The following is a 26,671-nucleotide window of genomic DNA, read 5'->3' as shown; positions in this document are numbered from 1 at the left end:
CAAGGAAAGAATTCTGTCCCAAGAGGCCTACTAAGCATACTCTGAAACCATTAATTGCTCTTCCTCCCAAGGTTATTCTTCCTTTATGAGTGAATATTTCAGACACATCAGCAAAACACTCAAGACTAGGCAGACCAACGTGGATTGATTGTATTCGCGGTTTCTTAATAACTTCTGCTGTCATTCTCAGTTAAAGCAGATGGAAACTCTTGCTAAAAGCTTTTCAATCTCAGTGGAGGTAAGCATTAATACCATAAAAGCTGATACATGTTCAGAATAACCCTTTTCAGTTTGATACATATGTAACAAGCTGCATTATAGAAGTGGTTTCGAATTCTGAACAAACAAATAACAAGGCATAAAGGACTGAATATGGTAAATAAAAACCACTACATATTAGTAGAACTAGGTCAGATTTACTTCAGCTATATTTAAAGAAATAAAACATTTAAAAATGAATCTACCATAGAAATATAGAACTTTTTTTTTTAAAAAAAATAAAATAACCATATGGGATGTAATAGATATTTGATACAAAATGTACATTAAAAATAATTAAGAGGAAAAAATAGATTACTTTCAAGCAGCAGTCTTTGGTTTTGAACATAAAACTTTGTGTCCTTTCAACACAGTTCAAAGAAAACAACACACTTGAATTAAATAATATTACAATTGAACTGATATATTAGGCATTTAAGAAACGAAAATAACTGCATGAAGAAAAACTGAGTTTAGAAATTTCCCCATCTGGTGAGTATAACTGGCTGTGTTTGTCCACATTCTTTTCGTCCATTTGTACCCATTCGAAGAGCGAGAGTAGTACTTATTCAGAAATTGCATTTAAAAAAAAAATCAAGGTCAAGTTTCAAAGGAAAAAAAGATAAGTGGTACATTCAAAGTTCATCAGTAGTGCTGCTGTTACTGCTATGTACAGTATATCACTATTCATGCACGTTTTACTGAAAAGACAAATACAGGTTGTAACTTATGAACAGCATCTCTCATACGAAGAAACCTTACTGCTTATTCTTGTACAAAACGATGTAAAACCATGACCCAAATTACTTGAAATGCAAATATTAAAATACAAAAATGATTATAGCTGCATAGAAACGTACTTGTTATAGATTACTGATAAAGTCAGCCTTTGGTTCAGTAACTGGCCTGAAGTAGCGTCATATTCTTTTCAGAAAAGGTTGCTCCAACCGTGACTTTAGTATGAATATCATTTTTCGGAAAGACTCAAGCCACAGAAGCGAAGCATAGTTTGTCCATCGTTGTTTACCGCAGTTATCATCAAAAGGTCTTCCTCAGAAGAGTTGCTTCGCGCGTCAGTCAAGTGACACCAGTCGTGTCACCGTGGAAGCTGAAGCGGCGCGTAGCCTAACGTGGTACATTTTGACCCTGGTCCAACTCTCCCTTCGTGCTCCATGTTTACTCTGTCAGGAAAACTCCACACACATTCCTCATCAGCTCATCAGGCTTTAACAGTCTGCGTGTTTGTCTTCTACAGTATGTAGGAAGAGCTTTGCTCAAGGCTAAAGCTGGTCTGCTTCCTCTCTGGCCCTGGAGAACACCGGTGCTGCCTCAGAACAGGGGGGTTCTGGTGGGACCGCGTGGGTTTCAGGGGCCTCGTACGGAGGAAGCTCCCTCTGGCAGGAAAGATCTCCGTCGGTGGAGTAGGGCGGAGGTGGGAGGTCAAACCAGGCTGGGCGGCTGTGGGTGGTAAATGCTGAGAAAGTAAGTGCGTATTATAGGAATGTGTCATCAGCAATGCGTGATGTAACCCACAGGTGATGTAACAGACTGGCCATAAAAAAAATACACATATATTTGTGCGCTTTTTTCAAATTACATTCGGATACAGAACCGGCTGCTTTAGTGCCGACGCCCACCGTGAGCCGGAGCTGTTATTTTCAGATGCCAGCCTACCTGCCATCCAGTACTGCCTGGCAGTAGGAGGGCGGGGGTTCCGCGCGGAGACTGCGGGGGTACATGGTTCCGGAAGCGGAGGAAGAGACGCCGGAACGAGCGCGGTCCAGTATCACCAGGCGGGACAGCAGCAGGGGCTGGTGACGCGCCCCGTCTCGGGAGCTCTGCGGCAGCAGGCTGCTCCGTTTCCTCTGCTGGTGCAGCGCCAAGGCCAGCAGCGCCACCACTAGGACGAAGAGGGCCGCGCAGCCGATCACCGCGTACGTGATGCTGGGGTAGTGTTGAAGCTGGTAGTCCAGCACTGCGGAGTCTTTGACCGCAGTGTCTGCAGGAATTAAAGTAAAACCGATACCTGAGAAGGTGCGGAGGAAGGCTGCCATCAGTTGATCTGGTGATTCCTGAAGTTGTGCGAAGACGGTGGTTGAGAACCATTTAAGAAAGTCTGCAGAGGTGCAATACCGAAAGTGACCGACAGGTGCCAGCAGAATCCTTTTTCTTACCCCTATCTATTTGCACAACCAGCTTTTCCAAAGCGTCCGCAGCACACTGCTGCTTTCCTCCCTACTCACAGACACACACACACACACACACACACACACACACACACACACACACACCATAAAATTGGTTATAGAAGAGAAAATTGCAAGCAGGAGCGCGAATAAAGGCGTTATTAGAAGCCACGCGTTGTTTTGCCATTTTTCTCGCTGCCGTTACACAGCGCAAGCACAAGGCGATGGCCTGCACACTCCCAATAAAACAAAAGTCAGTGTTAATGAGCACCAGCGAGAGGAACTGCTCCTGTAAGGAGGCAATCGAGTGGGCTGGAATGGGCCAAAGTGGGCCAGAGTGGGCTAATTGTGGGAACCTGAGAGGTTTTCATGCTCTATCTAACCTTGCCTGCCTCCACTCTGACTTGTCTACTCCAGGAGTGGGAATCCCATTAGCTGTAACACACGCTTACCTCCCACAGCAGGCCGCAAGATGTACGTACTTTGTCCGATAAAGACTGTGCAAACACACGAGAAATATTTAGGAGGTAGGGTGAAAATTAATCACCCCAGGTTGCATGCAAAAAGAGGACAATGCAGAGTCTACCCAAAAGAGATATTAAATAGATCCTTAGCAATAAGAACTGCAATACCCGTAATATATAAAACATTTTTAATGTCCGACATCAGATGTACATGTGCAATTAACACTTAATTCTCATCACTTATTCTCTTTTTTGCAAGATTTTGCTGGAGTTTTTTTTTTTGCAGGAAAGTGAGGGCTGATAGCGTAGTGGACAGAACTGCTGCCTTTGGCTCAAGTAAACAAAAAAATTGAATTTTCATTAAAAAACTTATAACCACTTGCCATTTCATATATACTGTACATATTACATACGAGAGTTGCCTGAAGGAAATTAATCCTTGTTAATTCTTCGGGAACGTTTTTTTCCACAGCAATGACTTAGTGTAACAGCGCTGTCATGCTTTAGTAATTGTGAGGAAAAATTGTTAATTCAAAAGTGATCACTGCATTAACAAAAAAAAAAAAAAAAAAAGTGCTAAAATTATAGGAGATAAGAAAGAGGCCTATAAATTCAACGCTGTTTATTAGTGTAAAATAAACTCAAAGTTCTCTAAGTAATACCGGGGTAGTGTGGGTAAGTGTCTGTTGGAGGACACTATGGGGGCTCCCATTACCATAGCAACTGTTTGGGCTGAACTGATGGAGGGGCTAATCAATTATATATATTCACAAAAAACTGGAGGTGTTGGGAGATGATCTTTTCAAATCACTGCTCTTAATGACACATCACTGAAAGTGTCACAACACAACATGACAGCCTGTCACATCAGCAACGGCAAGCCTGTGAAGATGACTCATTATACCTGATTAACCGTTAACACCTAATTTTAACTGCTAATTCCACGGATATACAAAATCCTTCATTTATCTTTTAACTACCAGAAACACGACTTGAGATAAAACAGTACTGTAAAAAAAGTACCGTGAATGATGAGGTGATTATGAGATCAGGCTATTTAGAGAAACTAACACTGTATGGGGAAAGTTATTTTAACGATGTTCCAGTTATTTTCTCCCAAAGTTTATGAATGGTAATAAAAATGACAACATGCCTTACTTCACCCTTTTCACTATCATACCTATGGCTTTCAGCACATTTATTCCACTATTTACCTGCAGTACACACTATTCAGAGCAGTGCACATGAGGTTCACATCATACAAAGGTTCTGCAGGAAGAGCGCAGGAATGGAGGGCTTTGACATAGCGACCTACCGTATACACCTGACAGAGTTTTGAAGTGGCGGTCAGGCAGCCTAGTCCACTCATGAAGACCACACCCAAAACCTACAGTACATCCATCGCATTCCGGTGCTTTCCAGCACTCTGCTCAGCGACATGCACTGGAGTGTGACATTCATGCTCAGTAGCATGGCGTGAGGTCTGGAACAAATTATTACGGGTCACAATGCCAATAACAGAGTGTACATTGCACAGCCAGACATAGGAATATGAACTAAATTATGAACAGCGCAACGAACACGTCACGCTGGGCACTGCAGCCCCTACACTAGATGCACACTGTGGAATAGGAGTGTCTCTAGACTTACATGGACACTGAGAATTGGTCCAGCAGGAGAAACCCGAAAGGTCCAGTTTACTTCTGGCAGCGTCCCATGCACCGAAGAGATGCCGGACTGAGATACGAAACCAAGAATGACACGTGGAGAACAAAAAAATGTTCTCGCCCTGCCTTAGACGGGGCACACAAACAGTATCTCTACTGATCATTCTCGGGGACCTTTTCAGACTGATGTTCTTCTAGGATCGCAAAAAATATTAAGTACAAATGAAACTTTTGTGTGATTTACATGTATTTATTCAGCACACACTTTTCTCCAAAGTGATTTACAATATTACACTATGCAGAGTCATTTTTACACTTATACAGCTGGGTAATTTTTTTTTTTTTTTTTAACTGCAGGCGTGCCCCAAATTATTGGCACCCTTGCACTTTTTGCAAGTAAATCACCGTTTTCTCTAAAAATGAAATTGACCAAAGAATTTATTTCACTGTTGTTCTTATAGAATACTTGCAGTGGGTTCAGAACTGAATATATCCTTTTAAATAAAAAAAATAAATAAATAAAAAAAGAAATGGATTGAACAAAATTGCCGATTCCCTGAATTTATCTGATAGCACAGCCTTAAGTGAAAATAACTGCTTCCTATAGCCATCGATGACCTTCCAGCACCACGATCCCAGCAGTGCGTCCCACTTTTCTTGTGAAAACTGCTCCAGATCTCCCACTTTTGAAAGGTGATATTCCCAACTGCTGTTTTCATATTTAATCATAATGTCATCATACACACAAACTCATTTACAGTTTTTATATTTACACTGTACAGGTTTTCAGTAGGATTCAGACTGCCTGCCACTTCAGATCAGTCCAGGATTTGGTCCTAAACCATTCCTGGGTGCTTTGGGAATGGGTTTGAGGTCACTGTAATGTTAAGAGACCTACGATTCCTGGCAGGGACTCAGCATTTTGACACTGAGAAGGACACTGGAAAAGTAGCAAGGTATTCGGGATACAATTTCATGATGCACTGCACACATTCAAGCCACCCAGTGCCAGAGGCAACAAAGCAACGTGAAAACATCACCAAACCTCCACCATGTTTCACTTTGAAGACTTCAAATTTTTTCCCCCTGTCAACACAGAGATGGGTCAAAAATAGACATCACCATTGCACAGCAGTTGGTTCAGGAAGTGGATGAACTCACCTATCTTGGCGGCATTAAGAAAAATGATGGGAAAACTGAATGTGATGTCCATTGTTTGATTGGGAAAATATCATCGGTATTTCGGTGGTTCAGCACCAAAATCAGACTGTATAACAGCATCACGATCCCAACAGCCACCTGTGCCAGTGAACCCTGGAAGATTACGAAAAGGATAGCCCACAAACTGAATATCTTTCACCAACGTAGATTACGTGGAATTATGGGTATCTCCTACCGTGATTGGATCACAAACGAAGAGGTGCTACAGTGTAGTGGTCTGTTGCGGCTGGAAGACAATGTTGCTGAACGACGAATGCGACTAGTGGGTCACATTTTTTGAATTCCTGACCAGAGACTTCAAAAGGTGGCAATGCGATGGGTGCAGCCAAAGGGAAAGTGCAGAAAACATGGCGTTCCCCCTTTCGAGAAGACCTCGAGACCGTGAATGTCGAATAGAGAGATGCTGAGATCATTTCTGCCAGCAAAGCCCACTGGGGAACACCCGTCGCCCAAAATGTCAACCGACATGGGAAGAACTAACTAATTAAACACAGAGATGGCGTGTTCTAGTAAAAAGATCTCATTTTGCCCCATTTGTCCATAGGAAATTCTCTCCAAAGGGTTTTGGCACGTTCAGATGTGTTTGGGCATACTACAGTCAGACTTTCGTATGCACACTGTCACTATATGTGTCATAGGATATAATGGCACGATAATATAATGTCATGTATGTAGCTACTGCTTGCATTTTCTGTTTGTTGCCAAGAAATTCAACAGCAGTTTATCAACACCTTTGGCAACCGCTGAGATCTCACGTTTGTAGTCCTTATGCATAAGGTGATAACACGTTGTATTGCCTCTGTCTTGTCCATAGTCTGCGGAGAAGCATTCAAGAAGAATCTCATGATACTTGTACACGGTACTTGTACCTATGACAATAAACTTGAAACTTGAACTTGAACACGTTGACACCTGAACAATCAAGCCTTTTTCTGAGAACTTTAACTCTGCGTTAGCAAAACTTCATCACAGGTACGACAGCATATCTGTGTGCGCGTACATATACGTATGCACGTCGGACCTTGTCCGGTGCTGCCGCCGAAGTTAGTTTCCCTCTGGGATTCATATTCATTCATTTGTTCCTTCATTCGGTCGCCTGTATCCGTTTTCATTACAGAGGACTCAGAGGAATACTCTGTCTTTTATGTCACCGTGGCCATGCAGTACACCGTATGGCCCAAATTTTTACCATGAACAGAACGGGGACACAAAGAAAGAGACTAAGGTACAACCTGCCACTGGAGCCAGACAGAATTAACATTTCAAGCTGCTCCTAATTTTTCCCCACTCAACACAGTGACAGAGAGAGTGCTGCAGCAGAGAAAGATGGGGGCTGGGGGGTGGAGGGTGGGAGTGAGAGTGAGAGTGGGGGTGGGAAGACAAGGGAACAGCCTGACTGTGCAGGAGATTCTGGTGTCGCATGGGGATCCAAGCAGGGGGAAGTATAGAGAAGAAAGAAGTAAACAAGGAGGCTTCTGATGACTCATTTTCCTAAATTAAACTTCAGCAGACATCAGTGGCTTACTGGTATTATTGTTACGAAGACTCAAATCCAACATGAGTAAATTTTCTAAATGAACCTACACATCTAGGTATTTAGAGAAGCAAATAAAGTGCCTTTTTCCCCTCCCGGGACTTCAACCAGCAACCTTCCCATCGTAAAATTATGCCCTTCATCACCACGTTTCGACATCATGTTTGTTTATAGACAGGTGGCCGAGGGACCTATTTTTGACAAAACCGATCTCGACAGCAATGGCAAAAGACAGTGTGATGGAGTAAAAAGGAATGGTCTCATCGCCCACGGAATCACATCTGATTCCAAATACCCCCAACGATCATCTTTGCATCCCATTCTCAGAAAAAAAGGTAACGAACATACTGGATGGATGGATCTGAACCATGTAAGACTGTAGAGAAGTACTTGAGAATGGGGTTAAACTAGGTCTGGGTAGAGAAGGGCGGGGGATCCGATGCTGCTTGAGCGGTCTGCCTCGATGTCCGAGCTCATGCATCGTAATGAGCGTTCGTTAAAATAAACAACAACTGCAAACACAGCTAATCTTCACAATCATTTCCTATACGTGGCACAAACAGAACCAAACGTCACCTCTCCTCTCATCTCGGTTTCAATGTAGCCTGACCGTTTCTTTAATGATACTGTCAGTCTCCGCAGCCACTCCTCTCCATCGGCAAAAAATCTTTTGTTCCTCAGTTGTTTGGTTTTCTATCTTTCTTGCATTTCTGCAGCTTTTTTTTTTTTTTTTTTTATCATACCTTTATGTCTCTGTCACATTCTCAACTCTCTGCAATTTTTGTACACAAACTTTAATCCTTCACCCAATTGTTCTCCAGGGCTCTGCGCTAAACTGGTTGTCCCAGTTTCTCAGCGTCACTCCTACCGAAGCGTTTAGCCAAATTCAGGTCTCGTCCGGATAAAGCCCAACAAAAAGCACATTCCTTTGACTTTATTGGATTTAATCACTGTATTGGCTTTCTGCCTACAGCTGCAAAATATTCCGATGATACCTGAAGCACATAAATTCTTCAGATCATTTGAGTATATGAGGATGATTCTGCTCAGAGGCATCACCTACTATACTGTATAACAGAACTGCTGCCAGGTATTGCTCTTGATTTAGGTGAATATTAGCAAATGCCATCTGCCTGTTCGGTAATGCAGGTAATGAAAGTACCTGAGGCATCGGGGCAGTCCTCCTCATCGCTGTTGTCCCTGCAGTTGTTCTGACCATTACACAGGAAGCTGCGGTCCACGCATCGGCCGTTTTTACAGGGATACCTTGACGTGGAGCACACCAGGGGGTTGGCCGCTGTTGGACCAAATGGAATGGGGAGACAGACCAAGTTTCTTCTTTTTTTTTTTTTTTTACATATATAATATATATATATATATATATACACACATATATTCACACACATACGTATACATACAATACTAAGCTACAGTTACAATTATTTAACCATTTTACAGCAGCAATTTGCTCAAGGGACGTACAGCAGTAGTACCAGCTCTAAATACTGCACTATCAGCTCTCCCATGTTGTCTGAACATGAATGAAGTTACACGAATAATAAATACCGACTTCTACCAGAATAACTTTTTAGATTACACTGTGTTGGAACACCAAAGTAATTTTGGTACTCCTGCTCCTTACCTCTGTTCATTAGCTTCCTATAGCTCCCAGGATCAATTCAAGACTCCGGTTAAGGCCTACAAAACCATCAATGGATCTGCTCCTCGATATCTACAGGACCTGATTACTCGCTACACCTCAACCAAACTGCTGCGGCCATCCATTTCCGCCCGCTTGGTGGTCCCACATACAAGAGGTCCAAAATCAAAAGCATGAAAGTTTTGGGTTCTGGCTCCAATGTGGTGGAATGACCACCTGCTCTCACTCAGAACTGCTGAATCTCTCTCAACATACAAGAAGGGTCTCAAAAGTCACCCCTTTCAGATTCATTTTTCCCCTGACCTCCTATGTGTTCAAAAAACATGTATGCATATGTTCCCTGTTTGATAATTTAAAAAACAGAGAACCTACATACATCTACTTTTGTGATGTAGACTGGTTCATATGGTGCAACAAACAGACTGAACTCCAGAATCAATGCATCCAAATCACTCCTTCTGCTGATGTAATGCACTCTGTGTTGTTCTCTGAGATCCACGTCACTTTGGAGAAAAGTGTCGGGAAAATGAACAAATGTAAAACTATCTATATTTTGGGGAACATCGAGAAGATAGCAGCACGCTTCATGAATAACACCATATTTGAAGCATTACACAAGACAAAGCTTTGAAAACATAACGTCTGTTCTTGACCAAACAGTCTTTGTGCAATTTTTCTGCATCGCAGCCGGTGAGACCACAACGCTGCGGTCGGACACTTACTGCAGTTTTCCTCATCGCTGCTGTCCGGGCAGTCGTCGAACCCATTGCAGCGGAAGCGCCCAATGATGCAGTGGACACCATTAGTGCATTCGAAGAAGGTGGGCGCGCACTTAGAATTCACTTTGGCTGCAGGACAGAAACAAAAATACAGTAAGCATGCCTGCATCTATGTTCTTCTGCACCAGAATAACAGGAATGTGAGCAAAGGGTAACATGAGAAACCATTAAACATTATATAACATTAAGGAGGATGACCATGAAACATAGTTTTTACACATTTATCTCCTATATGCTCAGGCATTGCAGGAGATTTTGAAACATTAGAGTGATGTCACAGGGAGGGGAGGTGGTGTGTCGTCAGGAAAACAGACTGATCAAAATGAGAACTTTCATGGGATCCCATGATGTCATGAAAGAAGCATAAATATGTAGGTCTTTAAATCTGGGCAAAAGTAAATGGATTTCAGATTACTTATATTTACAAAGTCAAAGTTTTGCTATCTTACTGCAGTTAAAACATTTAATTTCAGATATTTAATTTACAAGTCTTAGGGTCACATTCTGTGCACTTTAGGAGCTACTAAAACAATTTTTAGCCTTTCATTCAGTGCTGTAACTGGGTGGTTTACAAGTGCAGTGTTCTCTTGTCTGATCTTCCAGGCTCTGGTGTCAGACCGACAGCTTTTGACCTACCAAAACATTCCCGTGTGTCTCAAACACCTGCCAGTTCTCAGCCTCAGTGTGGAGGAACTAACCCCCAGTGACCCTCAAAACTGCTGAATCCCTTCTAGCATTTACAAAGGACCGCAGATCTCTTTCCAAGCCACTTCTCATCTCTTGGTAGCTTTGTAAATTAGTTCACCACTGCTTGTTGCCTTTTTCTAGAAATGAACTATTTTTATGGCACTTTCAGCAGCTACTTGATTAATGTACACCAGAAAAACGATGTAGAAATACGCTTTAATAATTGTGCATCCTTGTCTCTTGTGAGATACACCTTTGTTTACTATGTTGTATAATGCCTTGGAGAAAACACATTCATGCTAAATGGCATAAATGTAAGTAGAGAGAATATTAAACTAACTGTCTTCCTATCTTTAGCTCTGTAATGTTCTCTACTACCTCATGTTGACGAGCCAGAGGGAGAAGACCTGTGGCCTCACTGGGTACATCATACAATGGTCTTTTTGACAAAGAACACACTGCCTGTTATTTAGACCAAAAAGTTACCCAAGTGGAAGTGCGTATCAGCTTATGAACAGCGTTTGTTCTTCCTGCACTGTCCTCACAGACTCAACTCAGTCCGAACCCCAAGCATAAGCACACCTTTCAAAATCCTTATGAAACATCCAATTAAGGGTCATTTTATGGTGGAAGTACAAAATGCAGAAAATAGACTCACTAATGCAGTAGCTGTGTTGAATATTTTTAATGGAAGAAACATATTTAGGGCACAAAAATTAATCCAAATCACTGAACTGCTTTATTAGGAAAGTGAAGTGTTGGATAATTAGGCTAGTACAAAAAAGGCCTAACATTATAGGACCTACATTTGTTTTGCAGATCTGTTCTTTGTGTAGTTGTGCCCTTTCCTTTATACCTCATCTGGTTTAACATTTAGATCACACTCATTCCCTCCCCCAACACTTCAGCACCATCCCTTTTCACTTAATGCCAAAAGCTTTTTAGAGCCATTTTCCAAAAAAAAAAAAAAAAAAACCTTTTTTTCCTCCATATTGGAAAGCTCTTCTAGTCATTTGCCATGTCCAGTTCTACTCTGAAACTGGGAGGAAAAAAGAAAGTAGCAAGTGCAAAAAAAGTACAAGAAGTTAGTGAACTAGAAGACAACCTAGTGATAGAAAAGAAAAAGAAGAAACTATGAAAGTGTAAGTAGAGATCAGCAGCATCCAGTTGTTATCCTGTTCAGTCCTTACATATGGGACTCTGGTATCTACAGCAAATATACTAACCCTATTTCTGCACTTGTATGGAAATTCTTAAGAACGTGCACTTTACCATTCAGTGCCCTCCACAGTTCCCAGCTGAATTCTATAAAATCCCACAAGAGAACAGACATACGGTCTTAATTAAATACTTTTGATTTTTTTTTTAAGAAGCAGACATTGAAAAATACACAGCAAAGCAGAATTCTGAGCAACCTTCTACCCTTGACAAATACAGCTCTTCAAATCCAAGGCGGCACCTTCTTCAATTCATACCCGAAGAGCTGCAACTGATAGAGAATGAACTCTGGTAGAGCACACCACAGAACAGCGATGTCAGGATTTCCCAGAAATTCCCTATGGAGCACAATTAAGAGCTGTAAGGACACTTAGGTGAAAGCAATGACATGCATGGACAAGATGAACCAGGAGAAAAAGCAACCTGTGCAGGCAGAGGGCTATAGCGTTGAATGCACTCTCTGACCTTGCATTTTTGAAGAAAGTAAAATCAATAGCTAATGGCATTTTGGTGTTTGCATGCAGGACATTGGGATGGAGCAGGTGGAGGCTGTAAGGTCAAATTAATCAATCTGGATTTCAAAGTCAAACGAGCTCTTGGACAATACTTCAACATTTAGCACAACCCCACACATCTCGTTCTTCACTTGGATAATAAAATTTTCCGGTTTTCAATCCCCAGCTGTAGTAAGTATACATGAGATATTAAACAGGTCCTTCTAAAACATAACAATAAATAATCTATTCAAAATGTCTGTGGACATTTTTTTTTTCCCTGTTTTCAATCTCCTTTGTTTGAAAGCTTCTGACATAGAATGTGTTTCTTTGAAACTTGCAAAATGGACCTAATCAATATTTAAAGGCTCTTTTCAAAGAATATTTAAAGCCCTACTGGGTTATTAATTACAGCAGCTCATCGATCAGTCTCAGAGCGGTAACAAAGCTGGGCAGCATCTCATTTTAACAAGGGAGAGAGTGTTATTTATATATTTATTTTAAATGAAGAAGAGGGAAGTATAGCAGTAAAGTGAGCCCACTTGGCTTGAACTGCTCCGATAAAATATCCTGTGTACGAACAAGAAAAAGAGACTGTCACATTAAGTAAGCAACAGTTTACCAATGATTTAATGAAAGTCTCCGTTTTGTGGCTGGGGTTCAAGAATATTCTCGGCTTTCCCAGGTTAAGCTACAACAAAGTTCGATTTTGGACGCAAAGTTTCCTCATATGCAATTCATACAGTACAACTACTTGGTTTCTTAGGCAACCAGTGCAGCTCTCCTCAAAGTAAAAGCAGTCAGTCATGCTGACAACAATATATCAGGAACATGCATTATAAATAAAATGGGACTACCCGGTCTTTTCTAGCCTTCAAAGTAGATGCATGGTAGCAAGAGCTTAAAACTGCTTTAAAAAAGGATTTAAATGGATTTAAATCAAAACAGGCCACAAAATAGAAATGGACTCCAGCGATCTGTACTTGTACTCTTGTGACCTTTGAACTGAAAAGGGCAAACTCGTGCTTGGGATGTTAATCTGCTGGGTGTCCTTTCTGTTCGCTCCGTGTGTGTGTATGTGTGCGTGTGCTTGTGTGTCTCTGAACCAGCTCTTTGACCTTGAGATTGCAAGGGGGTAATCCGCTCAATAAAACTCACTCAACTCAGCCTTTGCTCACAGGAGCCCTTTCTTATGTCACGGACCGGACTAGGTTTTCCCCCAGGGTTGTGGTAAAAGGACCCTCTACAGAGCCATTAGGTCTGATTCTGCGTGTGTTTAGTCAGCAGACACACCATGTTGCCCATTAGTTCCAGTCCCTCAGCAGTGAGGTTCACACAGGGTGCCTTACTAGTGCAGCAGGAATATCTAGCAGCACACCCCAGCCACATGAATTCATGTTTTCCCTCATACGTCACAGTAACAAAAACTACCCCGCGAATGTAGGTCAAGGAAAAAAAGACCATGAAAACTGGATTAATACGAGTACAAAGTAGAAGTATGATAAAAAAAATATTAAATAAAACAATAGGCTTGGCAGGTATCGTGGCAGGAGATCTCAGATATGATATTCGGTTTGTGATACTCTGTTGATGAATATAAATGAGTTAGACTGACCTTTATGTAAAATTGCTAGAGAGGATAAACAACAAAAAAGTGTAGTGTGTTCAAGAAGCGGAGAAAGGCTTCACTCCTCCATGCTCAACTTCTCTAGACGCAAACAAAACAGAGCAGCACGGTTTAAGCTCTGCTGACCACCCAAACATAGGCCTGCCTGGAAATCCACAGAGAATCCAAACAAAAACGTGCACCAGGTCTCTGTGACTCACGTCCCCGAGCTTTTGAACTCAGAGCTGTGGGTAATGGAAAGTAACCAGCAGTGCAAACAAAGAGGACATGAAGGTAAAAAGAGAAAGCAGAAGAACAACTGATTGGGTGGATGGGACTTTTTTTTTTTTTTTAAATATGTGTAACACCTGGAAAAAATAAAGCATTTATTTAAATCAGGTGACTTGTTTTCTGGAAAGTATTTGGAATCAAACCGCAAGAACTGAACAGCAGAAAATATAAAAAGATGAGACATGAAACACCATAAAGACAAAAAAATTTTTTTTTAAAGCTTTCAATATACAAAGAATGATTGCTAGACAATATTTACATTATATATTTATAGAACTGAATGAAAAAGAGCGCGGTGGCGCAGTGGGTTGGACCGGGTCCTGCTCTCTGGTGGGTCTAGGGCTCAAGTCCTGTTTGGGGTGCCTTGCAATGGACTGGCGTCCCGTCCTGGGTGTGTCCCCTCCCCCTCCAGCCTTACGCCCTGAGTTGCCGGGTTAGACTCCGGCTCGCCGCGACCCCGTATGGGGCAAGTGGTTCAGACAATGTGTGTGTGTGTGAATGAAAAAGAGTGAATAACTCCTGATGTCTCCTTAATTGATAAATGGAACAAACAGAGATTGCAGAAATTATAGACAGGAACGCCTAGAGCAGAAGACATGTTCCACTTTATCACCCCATTTGCAGGGCAGCTTGAAAAATTATGTAGCCTATAGGGCAAAGTTACCCCTCTTCCATGTTACATTCATGATGTCCCCAGACACCCAGCTGCCACGTACAGTGCCTATAAAAAGTATTTGCCCCTTTTAACTTTCATATTTTTTGTGTTACACCACGGAACTATGATTTATTTAACTGAACATTCTCTTCTCCACTCATCAATACAAAGTCCTCTATAATGTCAAAGTGGAACCCAGACATTTTACTAAATTTAAAAAACTGAGGGAGTAACAGTTGGTTACTTCAGAGATAATTTAGGTGTGTCAGAGCAAGGGTGTGAATACTTACGCATTCAATATTGAAGAGGAGGAAAAAAAAAAAGAGCCGTGGTCTATGGTTGTGAAAAGGTTGATCCCCTGCATGGCTGTACGGAGGAACAAACTAAAGGAAGTGCTGGTAGTTTCTACAGATTGGGGAAGGAGGTGGCTGAAACCTCACTATGTCTATAAAAAAATAAATAAATAAAAACAGGGCAGCGAGCGGTTTCATCTCTGAAGTGAGGAGGAGGAAAGCAGGCACGAAAAATGACTTGGAGGATATGTGGAGATTGTCTTTTTTTGAAACATGAAGACAAAGGGCAAGAGAAAAAGCTAGGTAGGGGGGGTAGGAATGGCAGCAAACTTCGGGCGACAGAATGTTGTTATGGACTGCACTCGCTCGTATTTTTCGGAAATGTTATCCCTCACAAGAATATCAGGATTTCTTGGTCGGGATCCAAACCCACGGTGTGCATCTGTGCCAGAATGAAACGTGTACTCACGGCAGCCTCTCTCGTCGCTCCGGTCAAAGCAGTCAAGCAGCCCATCGCATTGCCAGGCCCCTGGGATGCACTTCCCATCCCCACACATGAAGTTACCAGGTATGTTGCACTCCGTGGTGGAGTTAGAACCTGGCAGCAGTTGGCTCCCTAAGGAAATAGGATGTTAAAAAACTGCACAAAGGTCCGCAAGCGTGGAAGAAACAGAGAGGGTGAGCTACTTAGACAAGCCAGCAGAAAAGAAGAAGAAGAAGAAAAAAAAAAAAATGTTCAGTGACCTTTCTGCAGATTTCACTAATTACACTGCATGATGAATGAGAAGGAAAATGTACGGTTCTGTGTAGCACCGCTTCAGACAGAGAGCATGCAGCTTCTTTCAGCGCCTTTTACAAAACACCATTCGTGTTCGGCCTGTAATATTCAAGTTTCCTCACTAAATGGAAATAAAGATGGACAGAGTTTTGACCTGAGGGTGGAGAATTAAATCAACAAGCAGGCAGAAGGATCACAGTGGCGTTTTCAGAAATGCCACAAACTGTTTGGCTCCCATTATATCCAAGCATGCCCAAGGGTCCTCATTTCCCACAAGCCTTGTACTCTGACACCCTTCATTAGACAACAAAGGAAGTTACCATAATCCCCACGCCTCATTACATTACTCCACGAGTTTTCCAATGTCTTACGAAAGGGACTAAGGAGGGGCCCTCATACAAGAGATCCAAGTGGGAGAGTTAGAAATGCCTCGTGGCTATGGTGTGGCCCATTGCTTAAAGAGGTGGTCATGACGGACAGAATGATAGGAGCATCCAAGGCCAAACCAACAATGTGACACTCTAAAGCTGTGCGAGCAGCTCCGTACACAATTCATGAGGAGCCCCTGACCTACTCTATGTCACATTTATGAACTTTGAGTGACAAAGAGAACTGTCAGTCCCAGTTAAGTTCTCCAGTCAGGGACCAACAGTTGATGTAGAAAGAAATATTTTTCACATGATGAAGTCTATGAGAAAAGCATGTTCTCACCTACATGGGGGAGGAAATCTTAAAACAATTTAGTACCAAAAACCAGAAAAGATGTGGCCAAAATGAGCAAATATAAGTTTTTGTTTCTCCTTAACTTAGAAGGGATTTTCTCAGACAAAAACAGGCTGAAGGGAATAACATGTTGAGTGCAGTAAAGGGCATCTGCAGTTGTCTTCCCATCACCATAGATGGATAGCTATATGATAGGTGGATCATTCTCCTACTGTAAACATCTAGAGCAGAGGTTCTACCAAGTAAGTAAATCATGTCAGCTCAGTAAAGAAGCCCACATTTTCAGGACTCGAGTCGTCTGGTGACAGGAATGATGGATGAAGCCAAGTCAACCAGACTCAAGAGTGAGTGAGAGCGGATCTCTTCCGGCTCTCTACAGACCATGAGCGACTGTATGGCTCAGCTGCATCTATGATGAAAGTGAGCAGATTAATTAGCAAATTCAAGTTCCATGATGCAAAGTAAGGTTACCGTAGTCACCTTGCATTGGCATCTCCATTACTGCCTTTTCCTTCTCTACGAGCCAGACAGTAAGAGACTCAGTCATCCGTATACTACAGCTGTCTCCATGTGCATTATTTCTGTTGCAGGTCTCGCAAGGTGACACCTGGAAAACTCTAATTTACCCAAGTACCTACTCGCGCTGACAAGTCGAAGCAAAAACTCTCGGTAGAATTAATTCCTCAGTTTCGCTACGAAGCCAGTGACAAAACTGGCATTGTACTGCAGAACTGAACACACCCTGCAATGCTTTTAAAATGCAACCATGTCCCTCCTTCCCTATTTTAATAGAAAAGAACATACGTGAAGTACAGATCAGAAGGTGCTAACACAACACAGACCTTGCTTTAATTCTAGAAAAGGAGGTCAGCTGCCCAAGGCTATTAGACCACATCTCAGGAGACTGGAGGAGTATTGAGTAATAATGAGTGCTTTAAAAAAAGGAGCGCGAGAGAGAGGAACAGAACTACTACAGCCACACTGATCCAGTATCTCGAACATGTATAACCAGGGTGGATTCGGGGAACACTTATCTGTGCCACAACAGATTGATGCCCTTTTATAAACAACAATCCAGACATCAGCTGTCTAAGAACTGAAAATAATTCATGAAAAAACAAAAAAGTAAGACTATTTTGGGGTTCTTGGGTGACCCAGTTTTAAAATTCTTCACTTATTTATTGAGATCTCTTCTTGATGCCTTTTTTTAAAAAAAAAAAAAAAACTTTCATCATTGATTCCTCTTTTAAACCGGCTCATGGAACACTAACATGAGCTTTGGACTTGTTGCAGACAGCAAACTGGCTCCTTGACTGTAATGTCCCTTTCACCGTGACAGAGAGACAGGTATGTCCAAACCATTCATTCCCTCTCTACAGTGACAGGAGGTGACAAGATTTACAAGGGTAAATAAAGTATATAATCCATCTCTGAGTATCTTTTTTGAGCTGTGCTGTCACAGAAGACAGCGGTGTGTGCCAGGCACTCTCGCCCTCTGCCGAACGGGTTAATGTACTTTCCAGCCTGGGAGAAGAATAAATATGAGGAATGGGATGTACTGTGACTGTCACTGGTTGTCCTTGTCTGTCAGGTACTATCGCTCCCTTATCTCTCCCTCACGGTCTCTCTCTCTCTCCCCCCCCAACCCCCCCTTTCCCCCGCTCTTTCCCCATCCGTCACTGCAGAAATCATCTCAAATGCAATATAATGGGCACTCAACCTTGTTTAGGAGCGAAGGACGTCCACTAACAGGGCGGATCTGAGCTAAATCAAAGGGCTGAATGTCAGCGGTGTCATTGCTGAGGTTGGAGTGCACTGGTCGCAGCGGCTGTTCCCCTGCAGAACGCGGCACATTCGCTGAAGGAAAGCGCATCACTCTAAGGCCAACCTTTACGAATGAGAACGGAATGGAAAACAAATGAGTGGGAGATAAGTCAAGGGAAAACAGAATCCTGATGATACGATGCAATTTTTTTTTTGCACCGCATACTTCTGAAATTTGTTCCCCTCTTTTCAGGAAGACAGGACATAGTACTAATACTGATTAATACTATATAATACTGAGAATATCATACATTCTTTCAAACATATATATAAATAACAGCTCTACAGAATGGCTAAAGGAAATTTCTGCCTCTCAGATTACCTACACATCATCAAATTCCTACTGACAAATTGAGGGTCGGAGGGGTTCAGATCCCATCCTGGAAGCATATAGTGTGACGCTAACCGTGAATGGAACAGTCCATTACAGTGCAAATGCACGCACATTCACACACTGAAACAGGTCCGTGGAAGCTCCGTAGGGGCAAAGCCAGATGTGAACACACATACAAACCAAAACACCAGCCCTACCTGCAGCACCACAGTTCCACCCCTCCGTCTCTGAGGTTTAGTCATAAGTCCTGACACGGAAGGAGGGGGAAGCCTGCAATGAGAGCCTGCAGGGTGTGTTACTGTGTGTTGCTCTGTTTATGGAGTCTCATACAGCTGTAGTTGACTTCCAGGATTCCGCTTCCATGCAAAGATGTCTCACCTGCTGTTTAGTCATTTTGTCTCATTACATATAAAGAAATCATTTCTGATGTACGCTGGAGCTGTTGTGGGGAATGTTTCATTGTCCTTCAGCACCAGTGAAATGTACTGTGTTGCAATCAAAGGCACTGAGCTTTAATTGACAGATACACATGGCAGACAAACAAGGAAACATTAAGCGAGCTCCAATATCTTAAACACACCGTTCGCAAACAGTGCTGCATAACATCTGCTTGTGGCCTTCGCAGTTCTGGATACTCACCACCCACACCCGACTACTCACTTGTGGAGGACGATATTTCAAATGTCAATCAAAGCAGCAAGAGGGAGATTAAGAAGAGACATGTGAAGTCATTTTTGGACATGGGATCAGTTGTGCTGATGAAAACCTTACAAACGCCTCTGAGATGACATGGATGCAGTTGGTTTTAATCTGAACAAAAAGCTGTTTTTTTCTCTTTTTTTTTTTTTTTTTTTTTTTAACATCCCCGGGTATGGCAGAAAAGCAGGGGCAGACATTTTTCACATTCTTCAATGGCTGTCTGATTCTGTTCACTGCTGGTGAAAGGCCGTCCACTCTAAGGAATGAAAGCCGGCGTCACTTAAATGAGAACTTAGAAGAGGGGGAAAAAAAAAAAACCTGGATCACACAGCCAGTCAACAACTGAAGAAGAAGGGGGGAAAAAAAGAACCCAAAGCCACATCCCAGAGTTGCAGCAATAAAATTTTGCTCCAGAGCCCTGAGCTCTTCTGATCAGTGAAAACTCCGGATCTCTTCTATCCACTTGTTTTTATTTGGATTTCACTTTTCTTTTGAGTTGCCCGTAAAAAAATTACTACAGCAATGCTGTAAATTGTGGAGATGCTGCCAGGTTCAATTTTGGCTACAGCACAACTGAGCCATAATCAAATGAGACAAAGGTCAGAAGTAACAGAGGACATTTGTGCTCTGAAGGAGAAGGAGCTGCACAGTAAATTTTCACACAACCCCTGACACCAGGCACAAAGCACTTTAAACCAGAACTGTGATTAACTACCCAGCTCTCTACCTGACTCACTTTATGTAAAAAAAGAAAGCTTTTTTGTTTTTTTTTAAACAGTGAGGGTAAACTAAAGGATTATTAATGGTTATTTGATCAGTTGCAGGATTTACATTTAATGTGCCCATTGTCCTCATGCAATCTATACAACTCCCTGCCTAATTAAAATGGAAAAGTGAAGCCAAGGCTACTCTGATTTCTAGAGCATTTCAAATGAGTCAGATTGGACATTCTCATACGTATGAACAGGGATTATCTAATTGCATTACCATCAGCAGCAAACCTCCCAATAACGATTCAGTGTGCAGTTAAGAGAAATTAATGTGCTGTTATTCTATTACAACCAACAGGGCATAAACAGCACTGATTCTACAAAAACCACAAAAACACAATACAACGAAATAAACTTCACAAAAGCGGCTTCTGCTAGCTGTGGTTCCCATAAACCAGACTTTACATATGGAAAAAAAACAAATATAGCATATAACTGAGAACCATAAACTATTTAACAGAACTTAAAGGTAATTCTGCCCATTATAATATAGTTGAGATTGTAGCAGGCTCAAATAGTACAAACAAGTTATGACAATTTTGTTATAACTTGGTAATAAACACTTCTGGATAATTACCAGGCTATTCCTTTTACCTTGGTATGTATGCCAGACTGTTAAATTGCATGAGCATATTATAGTATGCATTATATTCTATTTAAGGGCACTATTGGTAAGAGGCAAACAGAGATGGCTAGAGTAAGTGGATCCACCAAGGGCAGGAAAAACGTCTAATATTCTGCTCAAAAGAGACGACAAATCAATTGCCTTTGAAATGCCTTGAACTGCACTCATACCAACTTGGAATTACAGGGCTGTTTATTTTATTCCCTTAGTCAGTCAGGAACAAAAGCATAAATTGTTTTAAAATGTTTACTAGCTCGGCCCGCTTTCCTGCATTTACTCTTTGTACCAACAAGCCAACAGAGAGTTTGTTTACTAATGTTTAACACGCACTAGCACAGCACATAAATTTTATATGAAAATTAAACCTTGTGTCTTTTCTGTACCTATCACAAAGTCCTACATTCTTTTTTTTTTGGCAAATGGAAAAAAAATACTTCTTTGAAGTAACATGTAATACTGCATACAGTATATTTCAATTTCAAGTCCTAAATCTAACAAATATTAACAGGTAGGTTAATACGTAGGTTGCAGTCTTCTCCTAAACACTCACCATACTGTGACTTTAAATAAAAAATAAAAAAAACCTGTGTAATGTGTGCTTTATCAATATAGATGGCATCCACATTTATCTTATCATAAAAAGAGGAAATACATGAACAAAATCATTCACAAGCCTGATATTACATTTCAGATTTTCTCTACAGATTAAATGCTTCACAATTTAATAATAAAGCTAAATAACGTTTTCAAAACTTGACTCAGCTGTTAACACTCAATTAAGAGTTAATTAGGGGTTAAGTAATTAAAAAATATGGACAGTGCTGTTGATGGGTATGATTAATAGTCATATTTTTGACATTGGCAGGCTTTTGTTGAAACACATACACAGGAATAAATTGCAATTAAGGAGATCATGTTTTCCTTAGAGCAAAAAACTAAGATCAAGTGTGAAATGCTACAAAAAAAAAAAGGCATCAGTAGGATTATAAAAGTTCACAGTCAGCTCATTTTTTGCAAAAAGTGGCAAAAAGTTCTGATGCTCTCTAAAGAGGTTGGAGCAAACGCCCGCATGTGTTGTTGACGGGCTGACCTATGGTCCATGTTATTTACAACTACACATGGTTTTAGTTTCAGCTGGAGTCTCCAGGCCACTAAAAGCCAGAGATTTAAGCTAATTTAGTGTAACTTACCAGAAGGCTGTTTATGGGAAATAAAAAGAAAAATGTTGCAATGTTCTTAGCTGTAAAGCCAAAATAAGAGGCACATAAAGCACATTTGTATCCCTGATGATGTTTTTCGATATGCTATATTTACTCTTGCGTGTACTTTGTTATTCATGTGGTTTAAATAAATAAAAATAAAAAATAAAGCACATGTGTTTAGCCATCATCAAAACTGCGCTGTGTGGGAACTGAAGCGAACTCTTAGGCAAGGCAATTGTTGTTTATCGACCAGCGAATCTGCAGATCATTCATGTGCATAACCAAATACCAAAAATACCGATAGCACAGAAACAGAATCCGTCTCTGAGCAAAAATTGAATGCTGCAAGCGGATCAGCCAAACTTGCTTGCTCATCTTCTGCAGAAAGTGTGTGAAGAAGGGCTTTTACTTATCTTAGTCAAACAGTTCACCCATTTAAGAGGATGATAATGGTCACAACAGTTCATGTAAAAATAGCTCTGATCCTAAAAGTCAGCAAATACCCAGAACTTATCAGAAAAACTTGCAACAAACAATGGATGTAGCACTCAGATTGAGCAACAAATCAGTCTCCAGGCTTGACTCACAGGGCTTACATCATCATAATAAAGTTATTATACACTTCAACAGCAGAATGTGGACTGAAAAAGAACTACAGAGATGGGAAGAATTTATAGAAATGTTTACGTAAGCAGATTTCACAGTGACGAGAGGGGTCTCGATAATATCATACAGTTTCAGCTGACTTGGTAAGTTCCTAACATATTGCAAACATACACATTGTAACAAAAAATTTAATTTACTGACGATACAATGCAAATAAGCTTACAGAACACACACACACACACACACATTTTCAGAACCGCTTGTCCCTTACGGGGTCACGGGGAACCGGAGCCTACCCAGCAACACAGGGCGCAAGGCCGGAGGGGGAAGGGGACACACCCAGGACGGGACGCCAGTCCGTCGCAAGGCACCCCAAGCAGGACTTGAACCCCAGACCTGCCGGAGAGCAGGACTCGGTCCAACCCACTGCGCCACCGCACCCCCTGCTTACAGAACAATTTTATTTAAAACAAGAATGAATATGTGAAGGATTTCTTACCCTTTACCTTATTATAATAAGGTTATTTCTTAAAAGCTTTTCATCTCATCCACACCAATGCAAAAATACTAAAATTGTACTCTTTGATAAAACGTACCAGTGACCTTAAATAAGGCTCATCCTAGGAATGTATGAATCAAGCAATGATCCTAATACCCAAATTTTTTTTCCAGACAGTTGTGGTAAACATATCAGTCAACATTATCATCCCAAGTGTCTATGGAGTCTCTCACCGTCCACCGCATATTCAATTCGCCCCATTATACCGACAAGTCCACTTTGTGCCTCTTCAGTCTATGTACGTGGGCTGATAGTACATATTTAAATGCACCCCCTCCAAAAAAGTACTCATAATACATGATAGTATTCAAATTGTTATTATTCAGATCTGCCTAATAATGCTTAAACCAAGTCTCAGGACTTTCCTTTGGTAACATAGGTAATTATTGTGACTATTATGGAAACTCTATAGAAGCAGCAGGTAGCCTGGTGGTTAGAGTAGATCTGCAGGATCTGCCCCTTTCTCACAACAGACTGTATGCAACTCCTTGTCCAGGCCATGGTGATACCCCACCTGAACTACTGCAACTCTCCCTTGTCAGGTCTTCCATCCTCTGCCATCAGACCATACAGAACACTGCTGTACGAATTGTATCTGACCTGCTGAAGGGTTCCCATGTGTCCCCCATCCTCATCTCTGTGTGTTGGTTTCCTATTGCTGCCGGGATCAATTCCACACTGCGGTTACGGCCTACAAAACCATCAACGGACCTTCTCTTCCCGATATCTACAAGACCTGACCAATCACTGCACCCATCCAGAATGTTAGGCTCCTCCACCTCTGCACGATTGCTGGTCCCACACATGAAAGGTCCAAATTCAAAAGCACGAAGGCTTTCAGTTCTGGTTCCAGTGTGATGGAAAGACCGCTTCTTCTCACTCAGAAATGTTCAATCTCTCTCTAACCCTTTAAGGAGCAGAACTCAGCTCTTTTGGACTCACATCGTCCCTGACCTCTTAAGCGCACGATAAATGCGTAAATGTTCATGTTTAATAATTTAGCGATTAGAAATTGTTCAATAATGGATGAACCTTTATGCAGCTACTCGTGTGAACACTGGTTCATATGGCAGAACGTGGCCAATGGAGTGTACTCTAGAATCACATGTCTGCATCCAAATCTCTCCTTCCGTTGGTGGAATGCACTCTGGATTTTTTTTTTTTTTTTTTTAAATTGAGATGTGCATCGCTTTGAAGAAAAGCATCTGCTTAATGAATAAATGTAACTTGGGGGTCACATGTTTGAATCCCAGCCCCCATAATAAATAAATAAACTGCACAGTTGTATAAATGCATAAATTATTGCAAGTAGTATATCTTAACACTGGAGAACAGCATAGGCTAAACTAATAAATGTTCCGTGTTAGGAAATAAGACTTCACGCACATATGTTTTCGCTGGCCAGTAGGTAAAGAACGTGTCCATTACATAACAGATGGATCAGTGTGTAGGCTCCGATTTTTCAGGCAGAGTATTTTATCTGTCAGATCCATGCTGTCCTTAGTGTGGCCACCTGCGAGCCGGGAGCAGAGATGGGGTCAGGGTTGTTTTCACCTTGAGAGATTACAGAGCACACACTCTATTGACCCCCCAGTGGAATGATAAACCATAACCTCATCAGTTTATGATCTAGGGGAACATGATATCAATGTTACTGTGTCACACTATTCCAAACATACAGTTTACACTTAGCGATGTGGTATGTGTGTGTATGTGACATAGTCATAGGCACACATAATATTAATATAATTAATATACAGAGTAGACTCTCTTATAATTCTGTCACTATTGTGAAATGGAGAAGCCAACATGATTCAATCCAGCTTTTAAACATCAAAAACCATGTGAAATACCACCCCCCCCCCCCCCCCCCCCCCAATCACTGTATTAAAGTGTTAGCTTTGCGCTGAGGTTGCTTTAAACGTGATGATTGATGATGGCAGCTGAATATCCCCCCCACGCCCCCGCTCATCTCTCCCCTCTCTCTTCATCCTTTCAGTTTCTCCCCCCCAGGCAAATGACGAAGACTCGCGTTTCACGTTCACTGCGCAGCCCGTTATTTGAAGATAATAACGTTGGAATAAATCGATCTCGGTACTTCAACACAACTCGCTGCAAGCAGCAGCAAGGGCTCGTGGGTCGCGGCCGATCCACGTGCGACGCTCTATGAGAAGTGAAAGATACTTCGTTACGAAGTTCGACTTCTTCTCACAGCGTCGTCGTCGGATCGATCCCCGCGCGTGAGCCGCGTTCACTTTTCCTTCATCTTCAAATAACGGGCTGCGTTCAAGGACAACGGTTCCAAACATCCACGCGTGATATATATATATATATATATTCGTGCTGTAAAATGACTTCTTTCCCTTCCTCACTCATTCACTCACCGACCGAGCTGGAGCCCGATGCCGAACTCAGTACGAGGTACCAAACCCACATCCTCCTGGGGTGTCGATCCGGTCCCGTTTCAGGCAAACAAAATCTGCGCTTGCTTGCCTCCTTCGCTTCCTTACGTGCGGATCACTTTATGGTCGCTGCTGAGTTTCTTTTAAAACTGCCTCTCGAACCCGCGCTGGAAGTTTCTTGAAGAAAAGAGCACAAGCTCCCTTGCAGAGACCTCCGGGATGGCTGCCAGGAGGAGGAGGTTACGGGTTTGAGGGCTAGTAGGGGTGGTGGTGGTGCTGGAGGTGGAGGAAAAGTCCCACATGGCTCGGGTTCGTGGACTGAGAGGCGGAGACTCGTACGAGCAACGCGACACAGGCGGGTCTTTCGGTATGGATCAGGGAATAATAATAATAATAATAATAATAATAAGACATTTACTTTTACATTTATTCCTTTAGCAGACGCTTTTCTCCAAAGCGACGTACGTAGAAAATACAATGTGTTCATTACATTAGGAGAAAGAGACATAGTAGATAGTGTCATAGCTGTAGAGATGTGTGACTCAGTTTCCTTCACCATGAACAGACGTTCATCACAAGAAGTAGCTGCATAAAACTTGTGTATCAGAGAACAGAGCAGAACTATCTATCAGCCTCGGAAGAGACAGGTGAGGAGAACAGCTCTCAGCAGGAGGTTCCGCGGCCAGGTGCGTCGGGGTTCGAGGTGGTGGTCGTCAAGCACGCGGTTGCTAGACGCACAGTCGTCGGGCACGCGGCCAGGGGCGCCAGGAGTGACAGTAGGAGAGACAAATATGCCATGTCTTCAGTGTATATCATTACACACTCACCTGAGCCGCTTGTCGCGGGGAGCCGGAGCCTAACCCGGCAACACAGGGCGAAGGGCCGTAGGGGGAGGGGACACACCCAGGACGGGATGCCAGTCCGTCTCAAGGCACCCCAAGCGGGACTTGAACCCCAGACCCACTGGAGACCAGAACCCGGTCCAACCCACTGCCCCACCGCACCCCCCGTGTATATTTTTATTAGATGATAATTGCTGTTATTATTAAAGAGCAATATGAACAGTAAAAATACTCTATGTCATGATGTTAATGGGTATTAAATATAGAGGTTAATGTATAACCATGAGATGTACT

The 26,671-nt window shown here is 42.1% G+C and overlaps 1 protein-coding gene across 5 annotated transcripts; it reads right to left on the bottom strand.

The window, feature by feature from the left end:
• Positions 1-511: 511 nt before the first annotated feature.
• Positions 512-25,747, bottom strand: LOC108934656 (low-density lipoprotein receptor class A domain-containing protein 3-like). Of its 5 annotated transcripts, none has more exons than XM_018752649.2 (6): positions 25,518-25,747; positions 15,483-15,629; positions 9,713-9,838; positions 8,493-8,627; positions 1,933-2,257; positions 512-1,716 (listed from the first exon to the last, which is right to left on the bottom strand). In XM_018752649.2, the coding sequence occupies exons 1-6, from the start codon at positions 25,567-25,569 to the stop codon at positions 1,539-1,541; spliced, it is 963 nt and encodes a 320-aa protein (XP_018608165.1). In that variant the 5' UTR covers positions 25,570-25,747; the 3' UTR covers positions 512-1,538. The 5 variants fall into 5 exon arrangements, with proteins under 5 accessions (XP_018608165.1, XP_018608167.1, XP_018608166.1 ...); XM_018752651.2 differs by lacking the exon at positions 25,518-25,747 and adding an exon at positions 23,734-24,245; XM_018752650.2 differs by lacking the exon at positions 25,518-25,747 and adding an exon at positions 18,235-18,521.
• Positions 25,748-26,671: the final 924 nt, after the last annotated feature.

This window comes from Scleropages formosus, chromosome 11 (genome assembly GCF_900964775.1).
Source record: "Scleropages formosus chromosome 11, fSclFor1.1, whole genome shotgun sequence".
In the NCBI taxonomy this organism is placed as follows: domain Eukaryota; kingdom Metazoa; phylum Chordata; class Actinopteri; order Osteoglossiformes; family Osteoglossidae; genus Scleropages; species Scleropages formosus.
The sequence above is the reverse complement of the archived record's forward strand: the minus strand, read 5'-3'. Positions and strand labels throughout refer to the sequence as shown.

Excerpts from the sequence above, each read along its gene's own strand:
- LOC108934656 (XM_018752649.2), bottom strand. The coding sequence starts at position 25,569 with ATGTGGGTTTGGTACCTCGTACTGAGTTCGGCATCGGGCTCCAGCTCG. Across the intron at positions 15,630-25,517 it reads ATCGGGCTCCAGCTCGGTCG|GGAGCCAACTGCTGCCAGGT; the intron begins GTGAGTGAATGA and ends CTATTTCCTTAG. Across the intron at positions 1,717-1,932 it reads CAGGCAGTACTGGATGGCAG|CCGCCCAGCCTGGTTTGACC; the intron begins GTAGGCTGGCAT and ends TACCACCCACAG.